Source organism: Martes martes (genome assembly GCF_963455335.1).
Source record: "Martes martes genome assembly, chromosome: 7".
NCBI lineage: Eukaryota > Metazoa > Chordata > Mammalia > Carnivora > Mustelidae > Martes > Martes martes.
Window position 1 is genome coordinate 100,591,023 of NC_137894.1, and position 22,197 is coordinate 100,613,219.

Below are 22,197 nucleotides of genomic sequence, written 5' to 3' on the forward strand. Positions count from 1 at the left end.
AATTGTGATAGGCATTCCAATTATAAAATACAATAGCATTTTAAATTTTTAAAATATTTTAAATAGATTTTATAATCTACTCCAATTATGCAGTGCAAATCAAGCATCATTCTGGGGTAAAACAGAAGCCTAAAGAAGGTAAAGAAGAAAATAAGAGCATCAGCAACCAAAGCTCACAAAACAAGAAAGGATGCTCCAGTGTCGTGTGCTTTGCCTGGACCAATAACTGTGACCAAAGGATAGGGTACGTTTATGGGTCAGTCTCAACCACCTGCTCAACAAGATCACATGAAATGAGAAAGGGGGAAACTCTCCAAAGGGAAAAGCAACAGGAAAACAACATATGCCTACCGCCATGTCATAGACTGTGTCGGACAGTCATCATCACAGGAAACTCTAAACTTGGCATATCAAGTATGAGGAAGTACGTTCTCTCAAGTGGCATTCTGCTCTAAGTTTCCATTGTTCTCTCCCCTAACATGTGTTACACATGTCAAATCCATTAGTATTAACGTTAAAACATTTTTAAACTATGGATCTAGTTGTAAAACATACATCCAAAGTGCGACTACTGGTAGCAACCATGTTTCATTTCTCTTTGAGCATCTCTCAAAATACTCATCTGTATATGAACATATGTTAACACTTTTGTCTCAGAGACAAAACAGTTGGACTAATCTTCCACGTTGTTTTGACCTCATACATTTCTGTTAACAGCCATGATGTCACAAACCCAAAAATTAACTGAGGACAATAGGTGCAGCAGGCTGAGCCCAAGCCCTCACTTCTCCTCTCAGGCGACAATCTCGAAAATTAGAGAGGAACCAGGTTACTACAAAGCCATTTAACCAGATGGCTCAGCCAAAGGCCTTGTCAGCTTACGTGGGACCCTCCATAACAAGGGGACCACACCAAGCAGAGAACATCATTTCACATAATAAGGCAGAGACTTAACATCATGTTGCTAGAAGAAATATACATTTCTCTCATAGGCTATATATATCAGGGATTGGGCAAACATTTTCTGTAAAGAGCCAGACAGTAAATATCTTGGGTTTTGTAGGCTATACAGTCCCTGTTGCAGACGCTCAGCTCCATAGTGCAAAGGCAGCCACAGACAATACTTACACAACTGAGTGTAGCTGTATGCCAATAAAACTTTATAAAAAACAGGCCTGTGGGAATGGGTCCATTGGCCACACTTTGCCAACCCTGGGACTAGACAAAAACAAAAAAACAAAAAACTACATCATAGAAGTGAGATGTGTTTGTCTTTAGGCAAAGACAAAGCTCAGACCCAGCCCTGCTGATGGAGAGAACAAACAAAAGTTGAAATGCTCCCAGTTGACCCCCAACCCTCCACCTCCCTCCTACCATGGAACTAGAGCTCATCCTCCTGACTCTGCAGATTCAGCAGGGGCCAGAATAGGTTGATTGTGTGTTCGCATCCAGCTGAGGCCAGAGGTGGCAGAACTTGAACAACACTCGATGGAGCTGGGACTTCATCCATTCTGAGGAAGAAGGTATGTTCTGAGGAAACAGAAGAGACCCCTGATGCTGAAGATTAAAGAGATCTGTGAAAACAATGTTGGGAGAAGGGGAAAGAAGGTCAGAGTTAGAGAATGAGGGAGTATTGAATAGCCACCAGGGAGGACTTACCTGAAGCCCAGGTCCAATTCTTTCTTTGGACTCTTTCTTGAATCCTTTAGAAAAGAAGCTCTTAAGCCTCCTGCAATCCCCTGCTTTATTTCCTACCACTCTCTGCCTCATTCATTTTCTTCCAAACTGGCCTCCTTGCTATTTCTGGAATATACCTAACACATTCCTACCTCAGGACCTTTGCACCTCCTTTTTTGACAGACTTTTTAGACAGACAGAAAACCTTTCCACAAATGATTCACTCTCTTTTCATTTGGATGTCTCAAATGACATCTCCTCGAAAGATGCCTTCCTTCACTTATCTATCTAGAATAGCATCTTCATCAGGCTCTGCTTATTTTAATTTTTCTTCACAGTGCCTATCACTGCCTAACTCTCTTCACCTATAACATGTGAGCCCCATAAATGCAGAGATATTGGTTAATTCATTCCAGTTCACTCCCAGCATCTTGAATAGTACATAGGACCCAAGTGGTGCTCAATAAATATTCTCTGAATGAATGTATCAATCAGTCGATCAAATCCAACATGTCTATGATGGCTAATTTTATGTGTCAACCTGGCTGGGCTATTGCACCCAGATATTTGGTCAAACATTATTTTGGATGTTTCTGTGAAGGTGTTTTTGGATGAGATTAATATTTAAATTGGGGGACTGTGAGTGAAGAAGACTGCCCTCTATAATGTGGGTGGGCCACATTCAATCAGTTGAAGGTCTGAATAGAACAAAAGACAAGAGAGCATTCTGCAGCAATCTGCCTTTCAGCTTCTGCAAAATCTGTTAGTCTTGGTTCTAAAGCAGACTGCCTTTGAACTTCAGCTGCACCTCCTTCCTGAGTCTCCAGCCCCATAGACAACTCTGTTAGACTTTGCAAACGTGCCAAACTTTCACAAGTGGGAGATCCACTTCCTTAAAATAAATCTCTTTCTGTCTCTTATCCTCTTGGTGCTCTTTCTCTGGAGGACCCTGACTAATACAGACTCCAAGTCAAACTATGCTTTCTTCTTTACTAAACAATTCCTCTATTGCTCTCCACCCACTGGTTTTCACAACATGAGTCAGGGAGCTGAAATTTCCACATATTCTGCAGATGTGCAGGTAATATGGGTCCCGATGACTTCCTTCTCCTGGCCAGCTAAATGGGGACAGAAGAGTGGGGGAGAGGAAAATCAACCACAGTTTTTCAAGATTATAGCTGATTATGTAAAAACACTAGCACGAAAAATCATCTGGAGACTTATCTTCCTTTCTCACAATACCATTGCATTCACATTTACAGAACAGGAAAGTAGATCTACAACCTAATCTGTCTAGATTCTAGCATAGTTTAGAGCCCAAAATACCAAACATACAAGTTATGTTTGTATTTTGGATTTTTAGCCCTGTCCATCGTATTTATTTGACTAGATATGACCGTAAGTATAAAGTCTATGGGGAATGAAGTGTTTTCATAAGACGCTCCAGGATAGTGCTCCCTCTATGCCCTTAAGATTTTTGAAAATTTAAGAAACAAAATACCCTACCCTGGTATCACTCTGGAATCCTGTCATGAGAAAGTAAGGCTTTCCAGCGTCCCCAAAGTGTTGGGGCTGCCTTCAGATGCCTTCTTCGCTCCGGCTTCCCGCCCTCTCCCGGCTCCCCACGGCGGGGAGGAGGGCGCCCTCCCAGCCAATCAACGTTCAATAGGGCCCTCCAGCCGCGCGTCTTTCAAAGGCCCCTAGAAACCAATGGGCGGTTAAAGGCCGAGCCCAGGCACTCGGGGGCGAAGGAAAAAACAACGAGAGGGTCTGATTGGCTCCTAGAAGACGCCGCGCTCCACCTCCCAGAAGAATCTACCAATGACCTGAGCGAAGGGGCGGGCTCGGCGCGGGGCACTAGCTGGGACGCCGGTGCTGCTGGAGAGAGGCGGCAGCAGGTCAGGACGCGGGGCGGCCAGCGATGAAGCCGGTGAGTCGGGCCGAGACTTGGACGAGCGCTGCCACAGGGACGGAAGCGGCCCCGAGGCCAGTTCTCGGGCCTGGGGACAGCCCTGGCCTGGTCGCGGCCTGACTCGCTCTGTAACCGTCCTGGGTCGGGGAGGTGGCGCTTCCCTGGACGGGGGAGAGCGATGACTGAGAAGGAACAGGGTCGGTGGCGGACGTGGGGACGACAGACATTCGCTGTGCACCTGTTGTGCACCGGCTGGGTACTGCCGCCTGCGGAGTCTCCTAAGCCTCACGACAGCCCTGCCAGAAAGGGCTGAATCCGGTTTTACGGAAGAAACTGAGGCATGGACAGCTGAGAGGTCTCAGTGTTATCAGTCTGCCTCATACACAGCCCCAAAGGATGTCCCGGGGATGCCCCGCGCGCCCCTGGTGAGCGGTCCTCACCGCAGACGGGGAAAACTCGAGGAAAGACCTTTGCCAACCCCTGTTTGTGGGCGCGTCACCATCCCCCGGAGCCAACTGGCACTGCGTGCCTTTCTGGGGTTCAGAATCTCTGGACCTGGGGGAGCAGAAACGTCTGATTCTGTTAGGATTTGTTAACCTAGCTGGAAGAGCCTTAGTGAAGGAGCCACACTCTGAAAATCTTGAATCGTCAAAACTGCTTTAAAGGGAAAGGAAAAACAGACGCAAAGAGCTGAGGTCCCACCTGACTCAATCACCTGTCACCAGGGTTGACAACCTATTGAATATTAAAGGACCTTCATTTGAGTTGATAATAATAACGCAAAGAGATCCAAAGCAACTAACATCCATAGCCCAAATGGCTCTGTAATGTGATCTTGTAGTAACAAACAAAACCGTTCTAGAGTATAGCTTCAGAGCTAGAAAGAACACTAGCTGGTTACCCTTGCCAATCCCTTGTTTCCTTGTGGAGGGGTGTCAGCTGTCCTTCACTCCTGGCCTCTTTTCCCGCTTGTTCCCTGAAGGGACCGAGCGAGAGATCTGATCCCCCAGACTGGGAGGAGCCGAACAAAATAGCTGAACCCTTTCTTCTCTCTGCAGTGTGTTGTTCACTGCTGCCCGGCACTGGGTAGGTAAGTCCAATTCTGGAGTGAAGAGTTGACAGGTCCACTTAACTTTTAAAGCCACATCCTCCCTTTGACACTCAGTAATAAAACTAACATATTGACATCCACTTGCCTCTCCGCTGTTTTATCTCTCAGTGGTTCCAACTTGGAAATAAGAAGAAAGATGTGTTTTTTTTTTAATTGGTCCTATTAAACAACTGACTCTTATGTAGAAATTATGCCTACAGGATTGAGTTCCAACTCCTTAGATTATTATACAAAGTCCATCTCAATCTCTCCAGTCCAGTAACTCACAAAGTTGAGGGCATGATATTCTACCCATCCACCCCCCATTAACCAAACTACTAGGCCATATTGGGGTTGTTTTTTGAGAGATGAGAATAGTTAAAACTACTTATCTGGCTTCATCACCTCTGCTCTGATGTCACAGTTCCTGAAAACAAGTTCTTTCTCCTTTTGCCTTTATTGCCTTAACTTCTTCCTTATCTGCCTAAAAACTTCCTGCTTGTCCTTCAAAACCCAGCTAATTTATCTCCTCTGAAGCTTTCTCCACCTCTCTAAGCAGTCACTCAGTTGGTTAAGCATCTGTCTTTGGCTCAGGTCATGATCTCAGGGTTCTGGGATGGAGCCCCACATCAGGCTCCTTGCCCAGCCGGGAATCTGCTCCTCCCCCTCCCTCTGCCTGCCACTCCCCCTGCTTGTGTTTGTGCTCTCTTTCCCTCCTCCCCATCAAATTAAAAAAAAAAAATCTTTAAAAATAAATAAAATGCATAGTTTATGCTTCCATCTTAGCACTTATAACTTTCTTTTCTAATCTATGCACACATCTCTCCAACTGTACTGAAGCTTTTTATTTTATGGATCTTTGCATCTTGGCAAATGAAGGTGTTTAAGAAATATTTGTGAATTAATGAATCTTGGCAAATGAAGGTGTTTAAGAAATGTTTGTGAATTAATGAATAGGTCTCCTCACTTTATAGTTGTAGAAAACAGAGACCCAGAATAAACTGAGGTTGCTTGTCCGAGATTATACAGTAAATGGCAGAGCCAAAACCAGGATGCTGGTTTTTCCCAGTCCAACTCTCTTTCTACTTCAGAGCACTGTAATTATTAATAGGATGGTAAACTCAGTAATTTAGTATTTATATCACTGATCATTCTGATATTCCAAGTTGAATAAATTGCAAATATGCATTCAGTGTGTGTTTAAGCAAGGATCAGCTTATACATACGTATTCTTCTTTACAGTTATTTAACATAACTGATTTCTTTTGAAGCCTAGTTCATTGCAAACAAGTGAGTTTGACTCATCAGACGAAGAGCCTATTGAAGATGAACAAACTCCAATTCAGATATCATGGTATGTTCTGATCAATGATCACTTCTGATCAATGGTGAGCTAAATTATTTGATGTATACATCATAGTCCGTGTAGATAGTGTAGTCCACATTTTGAAAATATTTAGTGATTCTCTTCTGAGGATTGGGTAATTCTGATCTTTAAGGGATCCTCTAACTCCATGATTTATTTACTGTCTATGATAGAAGAAGACTTTTCTTTTGGATGGGGGATGAGCAGAGGAGGAAGTCAATTCTTCATGCATTCAGAAAACCATAGTAGAAACAAGTAAGGAGTTGAGACGGGATCAACATATCTCCAATTTAGTACCCAAACCTACTTATTCCTTTATGACAAAAGAACAATATACCAAACATAGGATGAGATATTTAATTGTTTATCATTTAGTCAAATCCTAGAACTACTTGCCACAATAATGCATCTATTAGCAGACCCTGCCTAAGATAAATGCCATGTTACCATAGATACAATAGCAAAAACAAATGTTTCTATATAGAATCAAATTCCAAATCTTGGCAGTGACTTATTACACCAGAATCTCTACAACAATCAATGCTTTCTCTCATCCCTGTAAATGTAATAATCTCTCTAAGAAAACACCATTTCCAACTATAAGAAGAGAAAAAGAGTGTGTTACCTCCAAAGTTCCTTTTGTTCTGTCATCAAATAGCAATTATCTTTCATTTCCCCTTACACAACCCCGTTTAAAACTCAAAAACTCATCTAATTTTCAAAGTCACATGGTATTTATACAATGCCCCCTATTTTCCTCTAAACTCATCTTCTGTCTTATAGACCAGGCTAGCCTTTATCTGCTTTGTCCCTGAGTACTGCAAACTGGGAATATGATTTCTTGAAATTATTTTATTTTAACCAAAATCCATTACAACAAGGAATGACCTGCAATTTTTATCGTATGAAATTATATCTGTTTAAGGAAGTCCTACAAAGAAATCTTAAAATAGTAATGTAGAATGAATGCTGGGGATGAAATCATCAGAAGGTCATTTTCTAGACAATTCCCCAAGATGACTAAGGCAAAATATCTCAGATAACATACCACAGGGTAACTTAAATATGTTTTATACTATTATATTTGCATATGCATTTTTGTTTTGTGACTGCAGTAAAACTTTAAAACACCCTTGTTCCATGCCAAGCACACATTTCTTGAACTCAGTTTCCACTTACAACTTTCTAAAAACTGAACTAAACTTAAAGTTTTATTCTTTTCAGGCTACCCCTGTCACGAGTGAATTGTTCTCAGTTTCTTGGTTTATGTGCTCTTCCAGGTAGGTAACACTACCGTTGGCTTCTATTGATATACTTAAGATAATCTGTTTATCAGCTAATATACCATTGTACTGAGCAAGAAGAGAATTTCCTAGATCATCAGCCTGGAGAACTCACTTTAGGATGCCCTCATGTGGGCTCTAGCTAAAAGAATAGAAATCACTCTTCAGCCCTTCCAGACCCATTCACAGTTCTGCATTTCTGATTTACCTATCTTAAAAAAAAACAGCATTGGGGTACAAGGTGAGGCTGAGGGCAACCGGCAGGTACTTTTTACAGAAAGGACACAGAAAAAAGACTCTATGGATTAGGAGCTCCTTCACCTGGGGTCTATGAATCCCTTCAATTATATTCCTAGGAATATGAGCAATTGAAATCCACACTCAAAATGAAATTGAAACATATAAATGATCATAGAGGTATGACCTTGTAAAGTAACTGTGTATGTGTTTAAATATATTTGTTATATGTGACCAAAAACTGACTTTTCACTTGCCTTATTACTGCTTATAGGTTGTAAATTTAAAAATGTTAGAAGAAATATCCAAAAAGACACAGGTAGGTATAACATGAAACAACCATATTAATTGTTTTTTCCTTAATAACACTGAAAATCTCTTTGTCAAAAAGAACAAATGCTAGTCTCTGTTCAGTATACGAAATATATGTTTCTTATTTCATAATTTCAAACTGTAGACTTATTCTGACACACAAAGAGATATTTGCAAAGGGCACAGAGAACTAACTCCTCATTTACTAAATACAGCATCGCTTTTCACTGATTATTGTAGTTACACATAGAAATTGCATTTGAGTTTAAAATGTGTAAATTAGAGGGAAGAAAGTATGTAAATAGAAAACTGCCATTTCACTGCCCAGATCTTTTAACATACTGTCCTTTACAGACATGATTGTGATGGTAGAAATTAAGCCTGAGCCAAGAACCCAGAGATAGTAGTGAAATTGTCCATCCTTGGTAGAAAATTTAGAGAGCTAGCATCTGGGTGGGAAAGATGGAATAGGGTCTGATCTTCCTGTGCTCAAGGATGTTCACCCCACAAATATCCTGATAACCCACCCCAATTTGGAATTTACATATTCCATGGAACTAAAAAACCTGGATTTTCAAAACATTTGATCCTGGTTGGCCTGGAATATCTCAAGGCTAATAGCCCTACCAATGTCCCCATAATATACCAAAATAAATATAAATACACACATGCACGCACACACACACACACACACACATCTTGATTCTGACCGGTATAAATTTTTTAAACCTTCAAGTTTTTTCCTGGCTATTTTGGGATATCAATTTATTAATTTGCTTTCTCTAATTTATTCCTTACCTACCAAAAAAGATTTACAGAGGCTAAAAGATTAGTTGACTCTCGAATTACTTGTAAAGATTCTCTGATTTAGATATACCTGCCATGGTAGAGAGTTTTTATTTGGAGAACATCTAGGACATAAACAAACTATAATGAAAATCACTGGCTCAAGAACCAGTCTTGAACATTTTGGAAAGCCCTTTCATTTAGTATCTTCTGTCAAAGGGGTTTCCAATATTTTACCAAACCTTTTGTTTTCCAGTGAGATCTTAAATGGAATCCAAAGTATAAAAGATGACAGTCTGGTGGGAGAGACCTAGACTCTCCCTGCATCAGCCCCTATGGTTCCCTCCTCAGAGTCCTTTCTAGGAAAGTTTGAAAACCACTGTGTAATAGAAATTATCCATTGTGTGCAAAAGTCAGAGAGAAAATCACCTTAAAAATGGTTAAGTGTGCAGGCTTCAGTTTTAATTCTTTTAGAAGTACGAAAACATAATATTATTATCTAAAGCAGCATGTCTGGAGTCACATAGAAGCCACATGTGTAACTTTACATTTTCTTAGCTGCCATATTAAAAAAGTAAAAACAGATGAAATTAACTTGATATATTTTATTTAGCCTAACAGAGCCTAAATAGTATCATTTTAATGGTTTTAAGCCTAAAACAAATTATTAATGAGATACAGATTTTTTGTACTTGATCTTTGAGATCAGATATGTATTTTACACTTACGATACATCTCAATTTGGACTAGCCACATTTCAAGTACAAATCTGGAGGTTCATGATAAAAGACACTTCGTTAAATTAGTCCCTGGATTTAGCAGGGAGAGAGGAGGCTGAGATCAGCCAGAATTAGTTATTCATTTTGAACATAAGACTCTAGAGTGAATATTGCCGTAAGAATGTTTTAGTGTATAGAATGACCTATAGTACTATTGCTTGGTTCATATTCATTATAGTGAAATTAGCTAAGTCACCTAATTCTAGCATAGTTAACGTTTTATTTCCTAGAGACCTAGTCCATAAAATGAAATGCATGGTGGCAAGACACAGTACAAATATAAAGGAGAACAAGAGCTCAGGCAGCCTGGGCATGCAGGAGATTTTACATACAATGCTTAGGGTAAAACAAAACAGCAGAGGGAGGAAAATAGCAAACATTGATTTTGGGAGAAGAAAATGGGAAAGAAATATGCTTTTGTTTTTGCACAAGAGTTTGTTTTGAAATAGCAGATGTTTTAAAATCTATTTTTAAAGCCACATGGAAAAAAGATTTTTTTCAAGAACAGCAATATAGTTGACTCATCTTAAAATTCAGTTTAAAACATTTTGAATTATTAAGTAATTATAATATTATAAATATCATATAATTGTTATAGTATGATAATATAATCACTATATCATAAGACTATTACCCTATTATAATATAATACAATTATGATTATTATATTATAGTATGATTTTATTATTAAGGTGATTAATTTTAATCACCTTTTGGTCCAGGTGTTTCCAATTCCTATTTTGTGCTTAGTGACTTGATTTTTACCCTTCTTTGAGGACAGATCAAAATTGTTTTAGATTATTAATAAGTATTTCAAATTTATAGATTATCATTTGTTATTTACTTAGTTTGGCTTAAGAAATTTAACACCACATCCTCTGTCTTGACTGTATTCAAATTTGTAATATTTTGTACATTTGTATCCGTATCTTGGTTTGTTGGCAGAAGAACTAAAGAGCTATGGTATACAAGACATATTTGTTTTCTGCACCAGAGGAGAACTGTCAAAATACAGAGTCCCAAACCTTTTGGACCTCTACCATCAGTATGGATTTATCACTCATCATCATCCAATTCCAGATGGAGGGACTCCTGACATAGCCAGCTGCTGTGAAATAATGGAGGAGCTTACAATCTGCCTTAAAAATAACCGAAAAACCTTAATACAGTACGTTATTCTTTTCTCCATAAATAACATGAGAAATGCCCCAGTTGGAAAGATTTTTCTAGTTATTGCATCCTTATTCATTTACTACCTACCTTACAGTTTGGTGAAAGGATCAAAAGGAGATAAAGCATGACAGGTACTCGCATAATGTCTGCTACGGGGCAAGCACTCAGATATTTGCCATTAGTCCTTTTGAAGGGTAAGGACTAAATGAGTAGATTTGGAAATTTTTAGAACAGATTTACAGGCTTTTTATTCTTTCTTTTTGCCTTAGAGCATTACTTATAATTTTGGGACCCTCTTCCTTCCAAAAAAGGTGGGGCATCATTCTTACGATACCCTTACTCACTCACTGGTCAGCCTTTCAGTGGCTTAGTTGCTTCTAACCACCAAAAAAAAAAAAAAAAAGTCAGCATGGGGAGCCACCGAGTGGCTCACGTAGTTAAGAATCTGCCTTCATCTCAGGTTATGATCCCAGGGTCCTGAGATCGAGCCCTGCATCAGGCTCCCGGCTCAGTGGGGAGTCTGCTTATTCCTGTCCCTCTGACCTTCCCCTCTGCTCGCTTTCTCTCTCTCTCAAATGAATAAATTAAAAATCTTGAGGGAAAAGAAGGTCAGTTTTTTTAAAAATTAGCAAAGAAATCATAAGCAATGAGCAATCTTAAAAATATGACTGTAAAATTATATTTGATGATATCAATTTGCCACCAGACCAAAAGAGGTTCTCTCATTGTTTGTCAATGGCCATGCACAAGCTGCTGGTATGGAAATTTAAAATGAGATAAAATGAGCTAAGGGGGGAAAAAAGGAGGCGAGAGGAGAAAAGTAGCTTTAAGAAAGGAAAAAGGGAGTGCCAATCAGCAGTAGACAGTAGCAACACAAAGATTAGAAGTGATGCTGTGGATAATGCAGTAGATGCTCTGCCTGCAGTGAGACACACAGCAGAAGTTCTGTGATTCTTGTACTTTTTGTATCCTAATAAATTGCTTAATCCTTTCTGGAACAAGATAGAATATTAAATAGTTTGATACCTCAAAAGCCCTAAAGTCATTGCTCTGAACTAGAAAGTATGCAGACTATACCAAATAACCAGGTAGTCTCATGGCACCAAGGGAAAGGGCGAGCCCAGCCAGCTTCTCCATAGACCTAGAGCTGGGGGGCCTTGTGCCCACAGTTCCCATTACAAAGGTGAACAAAGTAGTGCACGGGGCTTTGGGGACACACACTGTGGCCGAAATGAACTCTAATGTACAGAGAACTGGACACCATCCTACATTCTACAGTTTCCAGCCTTTCTCTAGAGAAAAGCATAATCTACAATTATAAGCAATTACTAACTGCTTTACTAATTATAAAAGCAAAATTTTAGAATAAAGTTGTCTATACTAAATTATTTAATAAGTCTAAGTAAAATAGCATTAGATAATTACATGTGGCTCGCAAAAAATATTTTTCAATTTGGGGACCCATTTTTCAAATCAGTTCTGATTTTTAATTTTAATTTTAATTTTTTAAGATTTTATTTATTTATTTGACAGAGAGAGACAGAAAGAGAAGGAATACAAGCAGGGGTAATAGGAGAAAGTGAAGCAGGCTCCCCACTGAGCTAGGAGTCTGATGTGGGGCTTGATCCCAGGACACTGGGACCATGACCTGAGCCGAAGGCAGACGCTTAATGACTGAGCCACCCAGGCACTCCTCTTTTTTTTTTTTTTTTAATACATCCTTGAAAACAGCCTCTACTGAAAAGTTTCTAGAGATCAAACTAGCTCAGATTAGTGAAATTTAATGAATTTTACTTGAGTGGGTTCTAGCACACCAAATGCTGTCTGATGTTTGAACAGAATACAAACAGAATGGAAAGATGGTTACATAGATGAATGCTTCTGGCTCCCATAAAATAAAGCATCTGATGACTGGAAATTTTCATCATCTTAGAGCTTTTGAAGGTGTTCTACGGTGACTAATTTTCTATCCATTCTGCCATCTTTGAGTGCTTCCATTGCTAAATGGCTCTACAGTTTATCCCTCAGAAACTGGGTCTGGTAAATTTTTTTCTACCATTTTGTTGACTGCTGGTGCTATCCCATTGATTCTCCCTGTGCATTTTTGTTCCTTTATAAAGTCAGCGAAACTGCTTGCCTACTGTACTATGTTGTTTCCTAGGGCTGTTGTAACAAAGTACTACAAAGTGGGTAGCTTAAGACAACAGAAATTTTCTCTCCCCCAGTTCTGAAGGTAGACATCCAAAATCAAGGTGTCAACAGGACCATATGCCCTCTGAGACTCTGGTAGAATCCTTCCTTGCCTCTTCCTAGCTTCTGTTGGTGGCCGTCACTCTTTAGCGTTCCTTGGTTCACAGCTGTATCACTCCAATCTCTGCCACTGTCATCACAGGATTCTCTCTGTGTTGCTGTGTCTTCTGGGGCATTTCCTCTTATAAGGATACCAGTCAGGGACCTGGATGGCTCAGTCAGTTAAGCGTCTGCCTTCAGCTCAGGTCATGATCCTGAGGTCCTGGGATCGAATCCTGCATTGGGCTCCCTACTCAGCAGAGAGTCTGCTTTTCCCTCTATTCCTCCCTACTGCCTGTGCTCTCTCTCTCTCTCACAAACAAATAAATAAATCTTTTAAAAAAAAAAAAAAGGATATGAGTCATACTGCATTAGGTCTACCCCTATGACCTCATCTTAACTTAATTACATCTGCAAAGACCCTATTTCTAGACAAGGTCACTTTCACAGTACCGGGGATTAGGACTTCAACACACCTTTATGGGGCTACAATTCAACCCATAACACCCACAGTGTACCATACATTATGAATGCAAAACATTATGAATACAAAACAGGCACTGTGAGGTCCACTCCCCGCCCTCATTCAGTCCTTGTGCTAACAGCACAACCACGTAGGTGCAGTGAGACTCTCATAAGGTATACACAAGGCGGCACAAAGGGCAGTGACAGCTTCCATGGGGCACAAAGGCAGTTCAGAAAAGGCAATTTGAGCTAGGTTTTGAAGGATGAGCAGGAATCAGAGGAGGAAAGATAAAGGTATGAGGAAGTATTCACCTTGCAGAGAAACACTGAAGTGCCCGTCTCTACCTTCCTGTGGTAGATCCTCATCTCTGAAACGGGCCTCTATCCGGGACACTTCGTAGAAAGCAAGCTTGTGACTACTCTAGGAGCCAGTATCTGCTTGGTCTGTGGCTCACATCCTCTCCCGGCTTCATCTACAGTACCCCACACTCATTCATGGTCCGGAGAAGTCGTCGACACTGCTTTAGGTTCAATAAACCCTCTAAAAAAGTTAGGAATTGTGTAACACATTTTTTAAGCATCTTCAAATGTAATTGGGATGAATGGTTTTGTTGCTTGGAGGTTTAATCATGATTTTTTTCTGGAAAATCCAGTTCTGCAGAACTGCTGATTTCTTCACAAGGCTAGACTAGAGCACCTAACATGCATTGACTTTTTACTCTGTGCCAAGCTCTGTTACAAGCCCTTTACAAATTTAGTTACCTCATTCAGTCCTAACTATGATGCGGGTACTGTGGCTGTCACCATTTTTTAGGTGAGAGGGCTGAGGCCCCAAGAGGTTAAATCACTTGCTTAGGTTCACGCATGTCATAATGACAGATCACCGTTCAGCCCCAGAGAGCGCGGCTCTAGAACCCAGGCTCCAAACCTCTGTTACACGCCACCTCTATACTCTTTTTAGGTAATGAAGAGTCATCACAAGGACTTGTTCTATAACCACAGTTTTGTTTAGACAGAGGAAAATAAACGGGCAGTTGGTCAAAATAGTCTGATTTCTATTTAGTAACATATTCCACTTCCCAGATGTGGATCCTGGTGTTTAAGAGGTCCATGAAAAGGCCCTGCCTGCATTGACCACTAGAGGTGTTCAGAATACCTCCCAACAAATAAATAAGCACACCCTGCTCTTGGTTAATTTAAAAATTCTTATTGGGGCAGCTGGGTGGCTCAGTGGGTTAAACCTCTGCCTTCGGCTCAGGTCATGATCTCAGGGTCCTGGAATCGAGTCCCGCATTGAGCTCTCTCCTCAGCGGGGACCCTGCTTCCCACCCACCTGCCTCTCTGCCTACTTGTGCCTCTTTCTCTCTGCCTGCCTCTCTGCCTACTTGTGATCTCTGTCAAATAAACAAATAAAATTTTTTAAAAAATTTGTTAACCTCTGTGTGCCAGGCGCTGTGCTAGTAGGCACTATTAGGGCAGAAAGCGCAGGTCTTCAGTTCTAATTGGTGGGGTAGAAGGAAAACATACGATATTCAAAACTGTGCTTCCCTTTCAGCTGTTATGGAGGACTTGGGAGATCTTGTCTTGGTAAGAAATGTGTTTTCATTATTCAATATTTTTCTTTATCCTCAAAGTAGGCAAAAGTATCAGTTTCTGGGCCATATGTTCACTTTGTATTAAAATGAGACAAAAAAATATATAAATCTGCTAAGACCTAAGGAATTATTTAAGGCCCTTAATTTGGTCTTCTCTAGAAAGCTAGAGTGCGTGGGAAGTATTTTCAACATTGTTTTGAAGGATTCTGCAAAACATAATATACACGTCTTAGCACCTACATTCTTGTGTTTTGTTTTGTTTCCCATGTTTTCCCTATGCAGGTGTTATGATACTGACAGCAAATTCTAAATAATATCCATCATAAGTATGAAAACCAAAGTGAATTACTTCATGCAATTACTGTTCACTTTTTAAAAAATGTGTTAGGAAGAAAAATAGTTAACAAAGTGGCATACTGGAGTAACGGTTAATCCTTTTAATGTTGGACAGTATCAAAATTAAAAACTTATGCTTCCAAGGAAATTATCAAAATAAAAAGAATTCACAGAATGGGAAAAAATATTTACAAATCATATATCTGATAAGGGGTTTACCTAGAATATACAGAGAACTCTTACATCTCAACAATAAAAAGACAACCCAATTAAAAAATGGGCAAAGGATCTGAATAGATATTTCAAATGACAAATATACAAATGACCATTAAGGACATGAAAAGTTGTCTAACATCATTAGTCATCACGGAGATGCAAATCAAAACCACAAAACAATACCACTCAATACCCATTAGGATGCCTATTATCCAAATAATGGAAAAAATCCACTGGGATGTGGAGAAATTGGAACTTCCATACACTGAGGGAGAGAATGAGAAATGGTGCAGCTGCTTTGGACAAAGATCTGGCAGTACTTCCTCAAACAGTTAAACATAGAGTCACCATGTGCCCCAGCAAGTCCTGCCCAAAACAAATGGAAGCACGTCTACACAAAAACTTGTACGTGAACATTTATAGCAGCATTATTCACAAGAGCCAACAAATGGAGCCAGCCTAAATGCCCATCAACTGACAGTGGATAAACAAAACGTTCATCCATACAATGGGATATTACTCATCCATAAAAAGGAATGAAGTAGTGACACATCACAATAGGTATGTGTCTTGAAAACGTTATTCTAAGAAGCCAGTCACACAAGCATTTATATAAAATATCTAGATTAGGCAAATCTATAGAAAGCAGATTAATGGTTGCTTAGGGCAGGGTGACAGGGGCAGGGGGACGATGACAAGAGGGGACAGGGTTTCTTTTTGAGGGGATGAAAAGGTTCTAAAATGGACTGTGGTGATGGCTACACCCATCTGTGAATACACTAAAATCCACTGAATGGTGCACTTTAAATGAATGAATTCTATGGTATATTAAATAGAGCTCAATAAAGAGTGAAGCCAGTTTAAACTTCAATTCAACCAGTCATTTAAAATCATAATTTAACTGTCAAAAATACATGCTAGAAGTCTTTTAATCCATTTTGCACAATGACACTAAACTCCATCTTCTGTACCAGCAGAAGTCTAATTAAATATGCAATGCTCTACCTTATCATTAATTATTTAATAATATACTATTTTCCTAACGTGTTCCATTAGTGGCCGCTTGTCTCCTCCTCTACCTGTCTGACACAGTTTCACCACAGCAAGCCATCGACAGCCTGAGAGACCTGCGAGGGTCTGGAGCAATACAGACAATCAAGGTAAGGAGGCTGTGTGTTCCTGGTTTAGGGACGGTTATAGACACAGTGGAGTCCCGTCATCAAGAGGGCAATGAAAACCCAAAGCATTCTGTTAGTCGTACATCACCTGCCCAAAACTTACATTTAAATATAACCTAAATGTCTGAAAAAGTTCACGGTGTTTCTAACAAGCTAATGAAAAATATGACCTTCCCAGTTTACTCTTGCAGGATCTACCACTGTTCAGTTTTTGCCCAGTCTCAGAATGAATCCTCTTATTTGCAAAAATTGGGAAATTTTTAATTTAATATTTATTTAACTTTTCCAAATGAAAGTATTCCTATAAACTTGGTAGTTTCTTGGCCAGAAAAATCTAGTGAAGATCCTCTCCTATCACCAAAACAGTTAACAAAGACCAATGAATGACTATAATACAAAAAACCCCACAAAGCTATGCTGATTATCCTTTGCTCTGCATAACTAAAATGACAACTTCGCATTTACTTTCCCCTTAACACTTAAAAATCTCTGCAGTAGCAGTGCCCCAAGGATATTATTTTGTATTAACGTTCCTGAAAGATCCTGCAGATTTTACTTTATTTCTAGATTTGTAAAGCCAATTTGCCTTCCTTTCCCAAGTACACTGTCTCAGCATTAGGACTAAATCAGAAGATCAGGCACGAGAGTCCTGGCCTTCAGGGGCTTCCTGGACTTGAGTCCATCTTCCCAGGGTCAGGGGTCTATGGAAGGGCCATGAATGTGAATTATTACAGTAACTGACAAATTCTCCAAGTAGTCTGATTCTCGGGGCTTAACTCAGGTCATTCAAAACAATCCATACAGGATCCACTTCACTGTATAGGTTCTGAAAACAGAATTCCCCTTCTTATCTCTTAAAATCCAGGGATCCTTCAAATTCAAGATGTTTTCAGGTCTCCCTCTGAAACAAAACCAAATGCTCAAACATATCCGACTGTGTGTTTTACATCTTTAATTTTGGAGTGAATTGAGCCCACATTATGTGGGCTGTCTGCTGATCACCTCAGCACTCCGTAGCAGACAGGCTTTCCCATTTCTGTGCTGATAAGAGCTAGTAGGAGGTAATTTCAACTTCCCGATAACTATAAAAAATGAGATTATTGGCAGAATAAGAATATCCTCCGGGAAGCTATTAAAACTCCAAATAAATTATTTAAAGTTTTATTTCACTTATCTGTTAAGATTCGTGTTTTTAATATTGACTACTATGAACATTGCTCCAAATGGATTGTATCATCACAAGAAGCAGCAATCTAGGGCTTCCATAAATTAAGAAATAGATTTTCTTGAAATATACCATTGTTAATTGCTATAGAAAGTACCCTCTCCTCCCTACTTATCCCCCAGAGGAAAATACATTAGCAAAAAGAATGCCTTCACATATTATTTTTAATTTTAATTTGCTGCTGCCAGTAAAAGGATTTTACAATTTATAAAACATTCATGTGTATTGCATGTTACCTTCTGATTTTTAAAGCAAGTTTCTTCACACTATATGCAGCTTTAGTAAAAGGGAAAACTTCTCATTAGGCAAACACTTCCTTATCCAAAAGGATGTAGAACTGTTCTTAGCAATTATTTTTTGATTCCTGATTCCTACTAATATTGTGAATACTCTGCTAACTAGATTTCTACAATATATTTCAATGTATCTTTACTTTTTTCAGCAATATAATTATCTTCATGAGTTTCGGGACAAACTAGCTGCACATCTATCATCAAGAGATTCATTATCAAGATCTGTATCTAGATAAAAAAGAATTTCAAATAACATATATATGACCATGTCTGAAATTTAAGAGCTATTTAACATAATTTGTATGGAAATGAAACTTACTAGTGTGGCCAACCCGAATGTAAATGTTTATGTGCAGATAATCCTAAAGTTTTTATTGACAAATCCTGATTGTGTCTCTCATCTCTTATAGATCAAAAAATTGCTATACAATTTTCCTTTTTAGAAATGAACTGGCTTCTCTCGAATATTTTACCTGGAAGTAATGCTGAAACAAGCATATGTTAAAATATTTGACTGCCACTTTTATCATTTACCACACTTTTACCTCCTTTTACCATGTGTAACTACAGGTAGAACATGGCATGGTAATAAGCATAAAAATTGGTTTGAGTACCCAAGCTAAAATCAAGTAACTTTCACCCTCTATTTCTCCCACATTTCCTCCCATGTTTTTTTCTACTTCATAGACACAAAGTGTGAGCGATCCTATGATTCTTCTGGTCACCTCCCACCCAATGCTGGATCATCCCCAACAGGTGTTTGTTTAGCCAGCATTTGCTGGAACATTTTCAGATAAGAGGAATTCACTGGGTCAGATAGCTGCTCTGTTCCTAGAGCATTCTTTTTTTTTTTTTTTTTAACCCTAGGAACTACATGCAATGAATTTAATCCCTCTTTCACATTTATGTAAGAAAGCACTTATCCACAGATTAACAGTCTCCAATTCTCTCGCTCCTTCACCTCACCCCATGCTACGGAATATGTCTTTTTGTCTTCAACTGTAATGTTGAGCAGTCAGCACTGTAGACAAGATGTTTCAATAGGCATCGGTGGCTTCAGTGCCACATACAGCAGTCTCTTTGCTGGCAATCACAAAGGTGAACCAAGGGTCACAGGCACTTCCACACAAGACAAAGTAAATGTCACCGCATCAAAACTTTGTTTTGATGTAATTTGGTGTAACTGCCAAAAGCTCTCTTGCCTCACACTTTTCTTGCTGCTGATGAACTACTTTAACTTCACTGGGGAAAACTTTAAAACAATTACTAGCGCTGTTTGGGATCTTCAGACCAGAGAACCAGTATGTTCCGTAATATAAAATCAGTATTTTAATACTTTCATATATGCATTACTTCAGGAATTTGAGATTTTATAAGAATACTAAGGAAGATGGGAGAACCATATAGTCCACCAGTATCTGAATATTTAAACTAGGGGTTTCTTATCTAAGATAATAAATGCCAAAAGTTACAGCCAGAAAAATTTTTTAAATAAGTACAGCTTGCAATAACAGACATTCCTCACAGTTTCAGTACCAAATACAATTTAAAAATCACAGTACTGAAACTGACATTACCAAATCTTACATTGCTTTCTCTTAATATGAATATAGAACTTATTCATGAACACTTAAAGAAAGTGGAGGGAAGCTATTGGCATGGGTTAATCAAATCCTTTAATAATCAACTGAACTTTCAAAGTGGATCCTTCTCTCATTTTTACTGCAAATGCTAGTTAAGTCTTCCATGTTTAAAATGCTTAACAACTTTAATACTAAGCGTCAAGGGAAAACATCAATTATTTCATTAGCAGAGAAACATGGAATAGCACTATTCAAAAAAAAAAAAAAAAGTAATTTCACACTGTTGGAAAAGTATTTTCTCTACCTAACCTGTGGGATAGACCTCCCTCAAAACAATGGGTGGGAGGAGGCAGAGAGACAAGCTTGAGTCCTGGTTACACACAAGCCAGAGTTAGCTGCTGTAACTGAATTAACAGAGACTCAGCCATTAACCATAAACTACACAAGGAAACATTTGAAATGGTTTTTATCTAATACACAAAAGCAAAAGTCAAGCTCTAAGAAGGTAGGACTACTTAAGGGCATGTTCTTTGGATAGTGGTACAGCACCAATCAGGTTAACTCAGATTTTAACAAACCAGGAGCACAGATGGCTAACTACATTCTATGTTTCTCTCGTAGTTGTAGGGTCTACCTAGTCATCGACCTATTATTTAAAAAATTCTCCTCAGGCTTCATGAACATGGTAAGCAAAGAGATTTAAAGGTTTAGAAAACACATCATACAGTAAAATTAACTTAACCGTGTGAAGATGCTCTCTACATCATGTCCACGATGTGCATTAATAAAATTAACGTAGAATAAAACCTTCACTCTAGTCCCACAGATCAGTCACTTTATATGGTTGATACTGTTTCCCAGAACTAAGTAGAACAAGCAGCAGAGCTGTTTACTCCTTTTAGATACTTAGATTCAGGACTCTTCATTTTAATCAAAGGGAATTTGTTCTAAGAAAGCTATTCAACATATCCAGAAACAGAGCCACATTTTTTCTCTTGGCATCACACTAAAGCATTCGTTCAGAATCATCTTCTGAGCTATAACACTGATACGAGGGACTCACTAGATGCTGCTCTGACCACAGATCAGAGATTGGTTTCAGCAAAACAGCTTAAATAATTTGGGACTAACATTAGTAGTTTCCCAAAAGGATAAATATGAGTACTTTTATGAACAATGCTTGACAAGTATCAATATATTTACCTTTTCCCTTTGAAAATAGAGTTGGTTTAAAGTATTTTTGCTGTCAAAATTTCTAACTTAAAATTACACCATACAACTGATTATTGACATGTACATCTGTGCCTGTTGAATGACATATAAATAATAAACAACATGAATACTTTTAAATACAGATTATTTGAGTGTGATACAACATCACCCTGCTCTGACATAGCCACACCTAAAATGAAAGCTCACACCCCCGCAGGGTGTAAGAGATACACAGAAGTCATTATTTGCACCATGGCAATAATATTCCGTGAAACTTCTCTAGTTTCAGAGTGTATCTACATGTCTATCCCCTCTCCATGCACACATCTGACATATTTTCAAAACATGTTGATCTGAAGAGCGGACAAGAGCTCTATGAGAGCTATCAGCACGAGTGCTTCTCAGGCCAAATATACTGAACAGGCTTTATTTTTTTTTTAAGATTTTATTTATTTATTTGACAGAGAAAGAGAGGGAGCACAAGCAGGGGGAGTAGCAGGCAGAGGGAGAGGAAGAAGCAGGCTCCCTGCGGAGCAGGGAGCCCAATGCGGGGCTCGATCTCAGGACCCTGGGATCATGACCTGAGTCAAAGGTAGACACTTAACCGACTGAGCCACCCAAGCGCCCCTCTGAATAGGCTTTAAAGGAGACACATACCACAAACTACCATATACTGTGTTACAGATCCCCAGATCTGATCTTGACTGCTAGGTCAGGCTGTTCATGGTATAACCCATGAGGCTTCTCATATGCTTTCATAATACTTGACATATGTCAAAAGCAACTGTCTGGTCATTTCCTATCACTTCCCCCTTCCATGAAAAATAATCCAAAATTCAAACAAATTAGCACTCCATCCATCACCTGGGACCCAACTTTCCTCAACCATGGGACAACTGGATGATACCAGTTAAGCACTGTAAAAATCATTAAACATCATTAGTAAGTTTCTACCCCTAAACCTCCTTAGCACTGAAGAACATATTCCTAATATACTATTATTACTCAACTGCTAAAGAGACTACATTTATTATACGAGATTTTTAATTCAGGAGAATCTATAGTATCATAACAACAAAGAATTGTCAGTATAGATACAAACCACAGTGTGATATACTAATGGTTTCTGGAAGCTGGAAAACTCTTCAAGATAAATCAAAACACGTAAGAGCAAAAGTAATTGTAACAAG

At 39.1% G+C, this 22,197-nt stretch overlaps 1 protein-coding gene across 2 annotated transcripts; it reads left to right on the forward strand.

The window, feature by feature from the left end:
- The first annotated feature begins 3,517 nt into the window (after positions 1–3,517).
- Positions 3,518–18,653, forward strand: CDKN3 (cyclin dependent kinase inhibitor 3). 2 transcript variants are annotated; one of them, XM_080809165.1, is made up of 8 exons: positions 3,518–3,607; positions 5,951–6,033; positions 7,270–7,325; positions 7,840–7,884; positions 10,388–10,610; positions 14,925–14,956; positions 16,573–16,676; positions 18,362–18,653. In XM_080809165.1, the coding sequence occupies exons 1-8, from the start codon at positions 3,599–3,601 to the stop codon at positions 18,446–18,448; spliced, it is 639 nt and encodes a 212-aa protein (XP_080665291.1). In that variant the 5' UTR covers positions 3,518–3,598; the 3' UTR covers positions 18,449–18,653. The 2 variants fall into 2 exon arrangements, with proteins under 2 accessions (XP_080665291.1, XP_080665292.1); XM_080809166.1 differs by lacking the exon at positions 7,840–7,884 and having other exon boundaries at positions 3,522–3,607.
- The last annotated feature ends 3,544 nt before the right edge of the window (positions 18,654–22,197 follow it).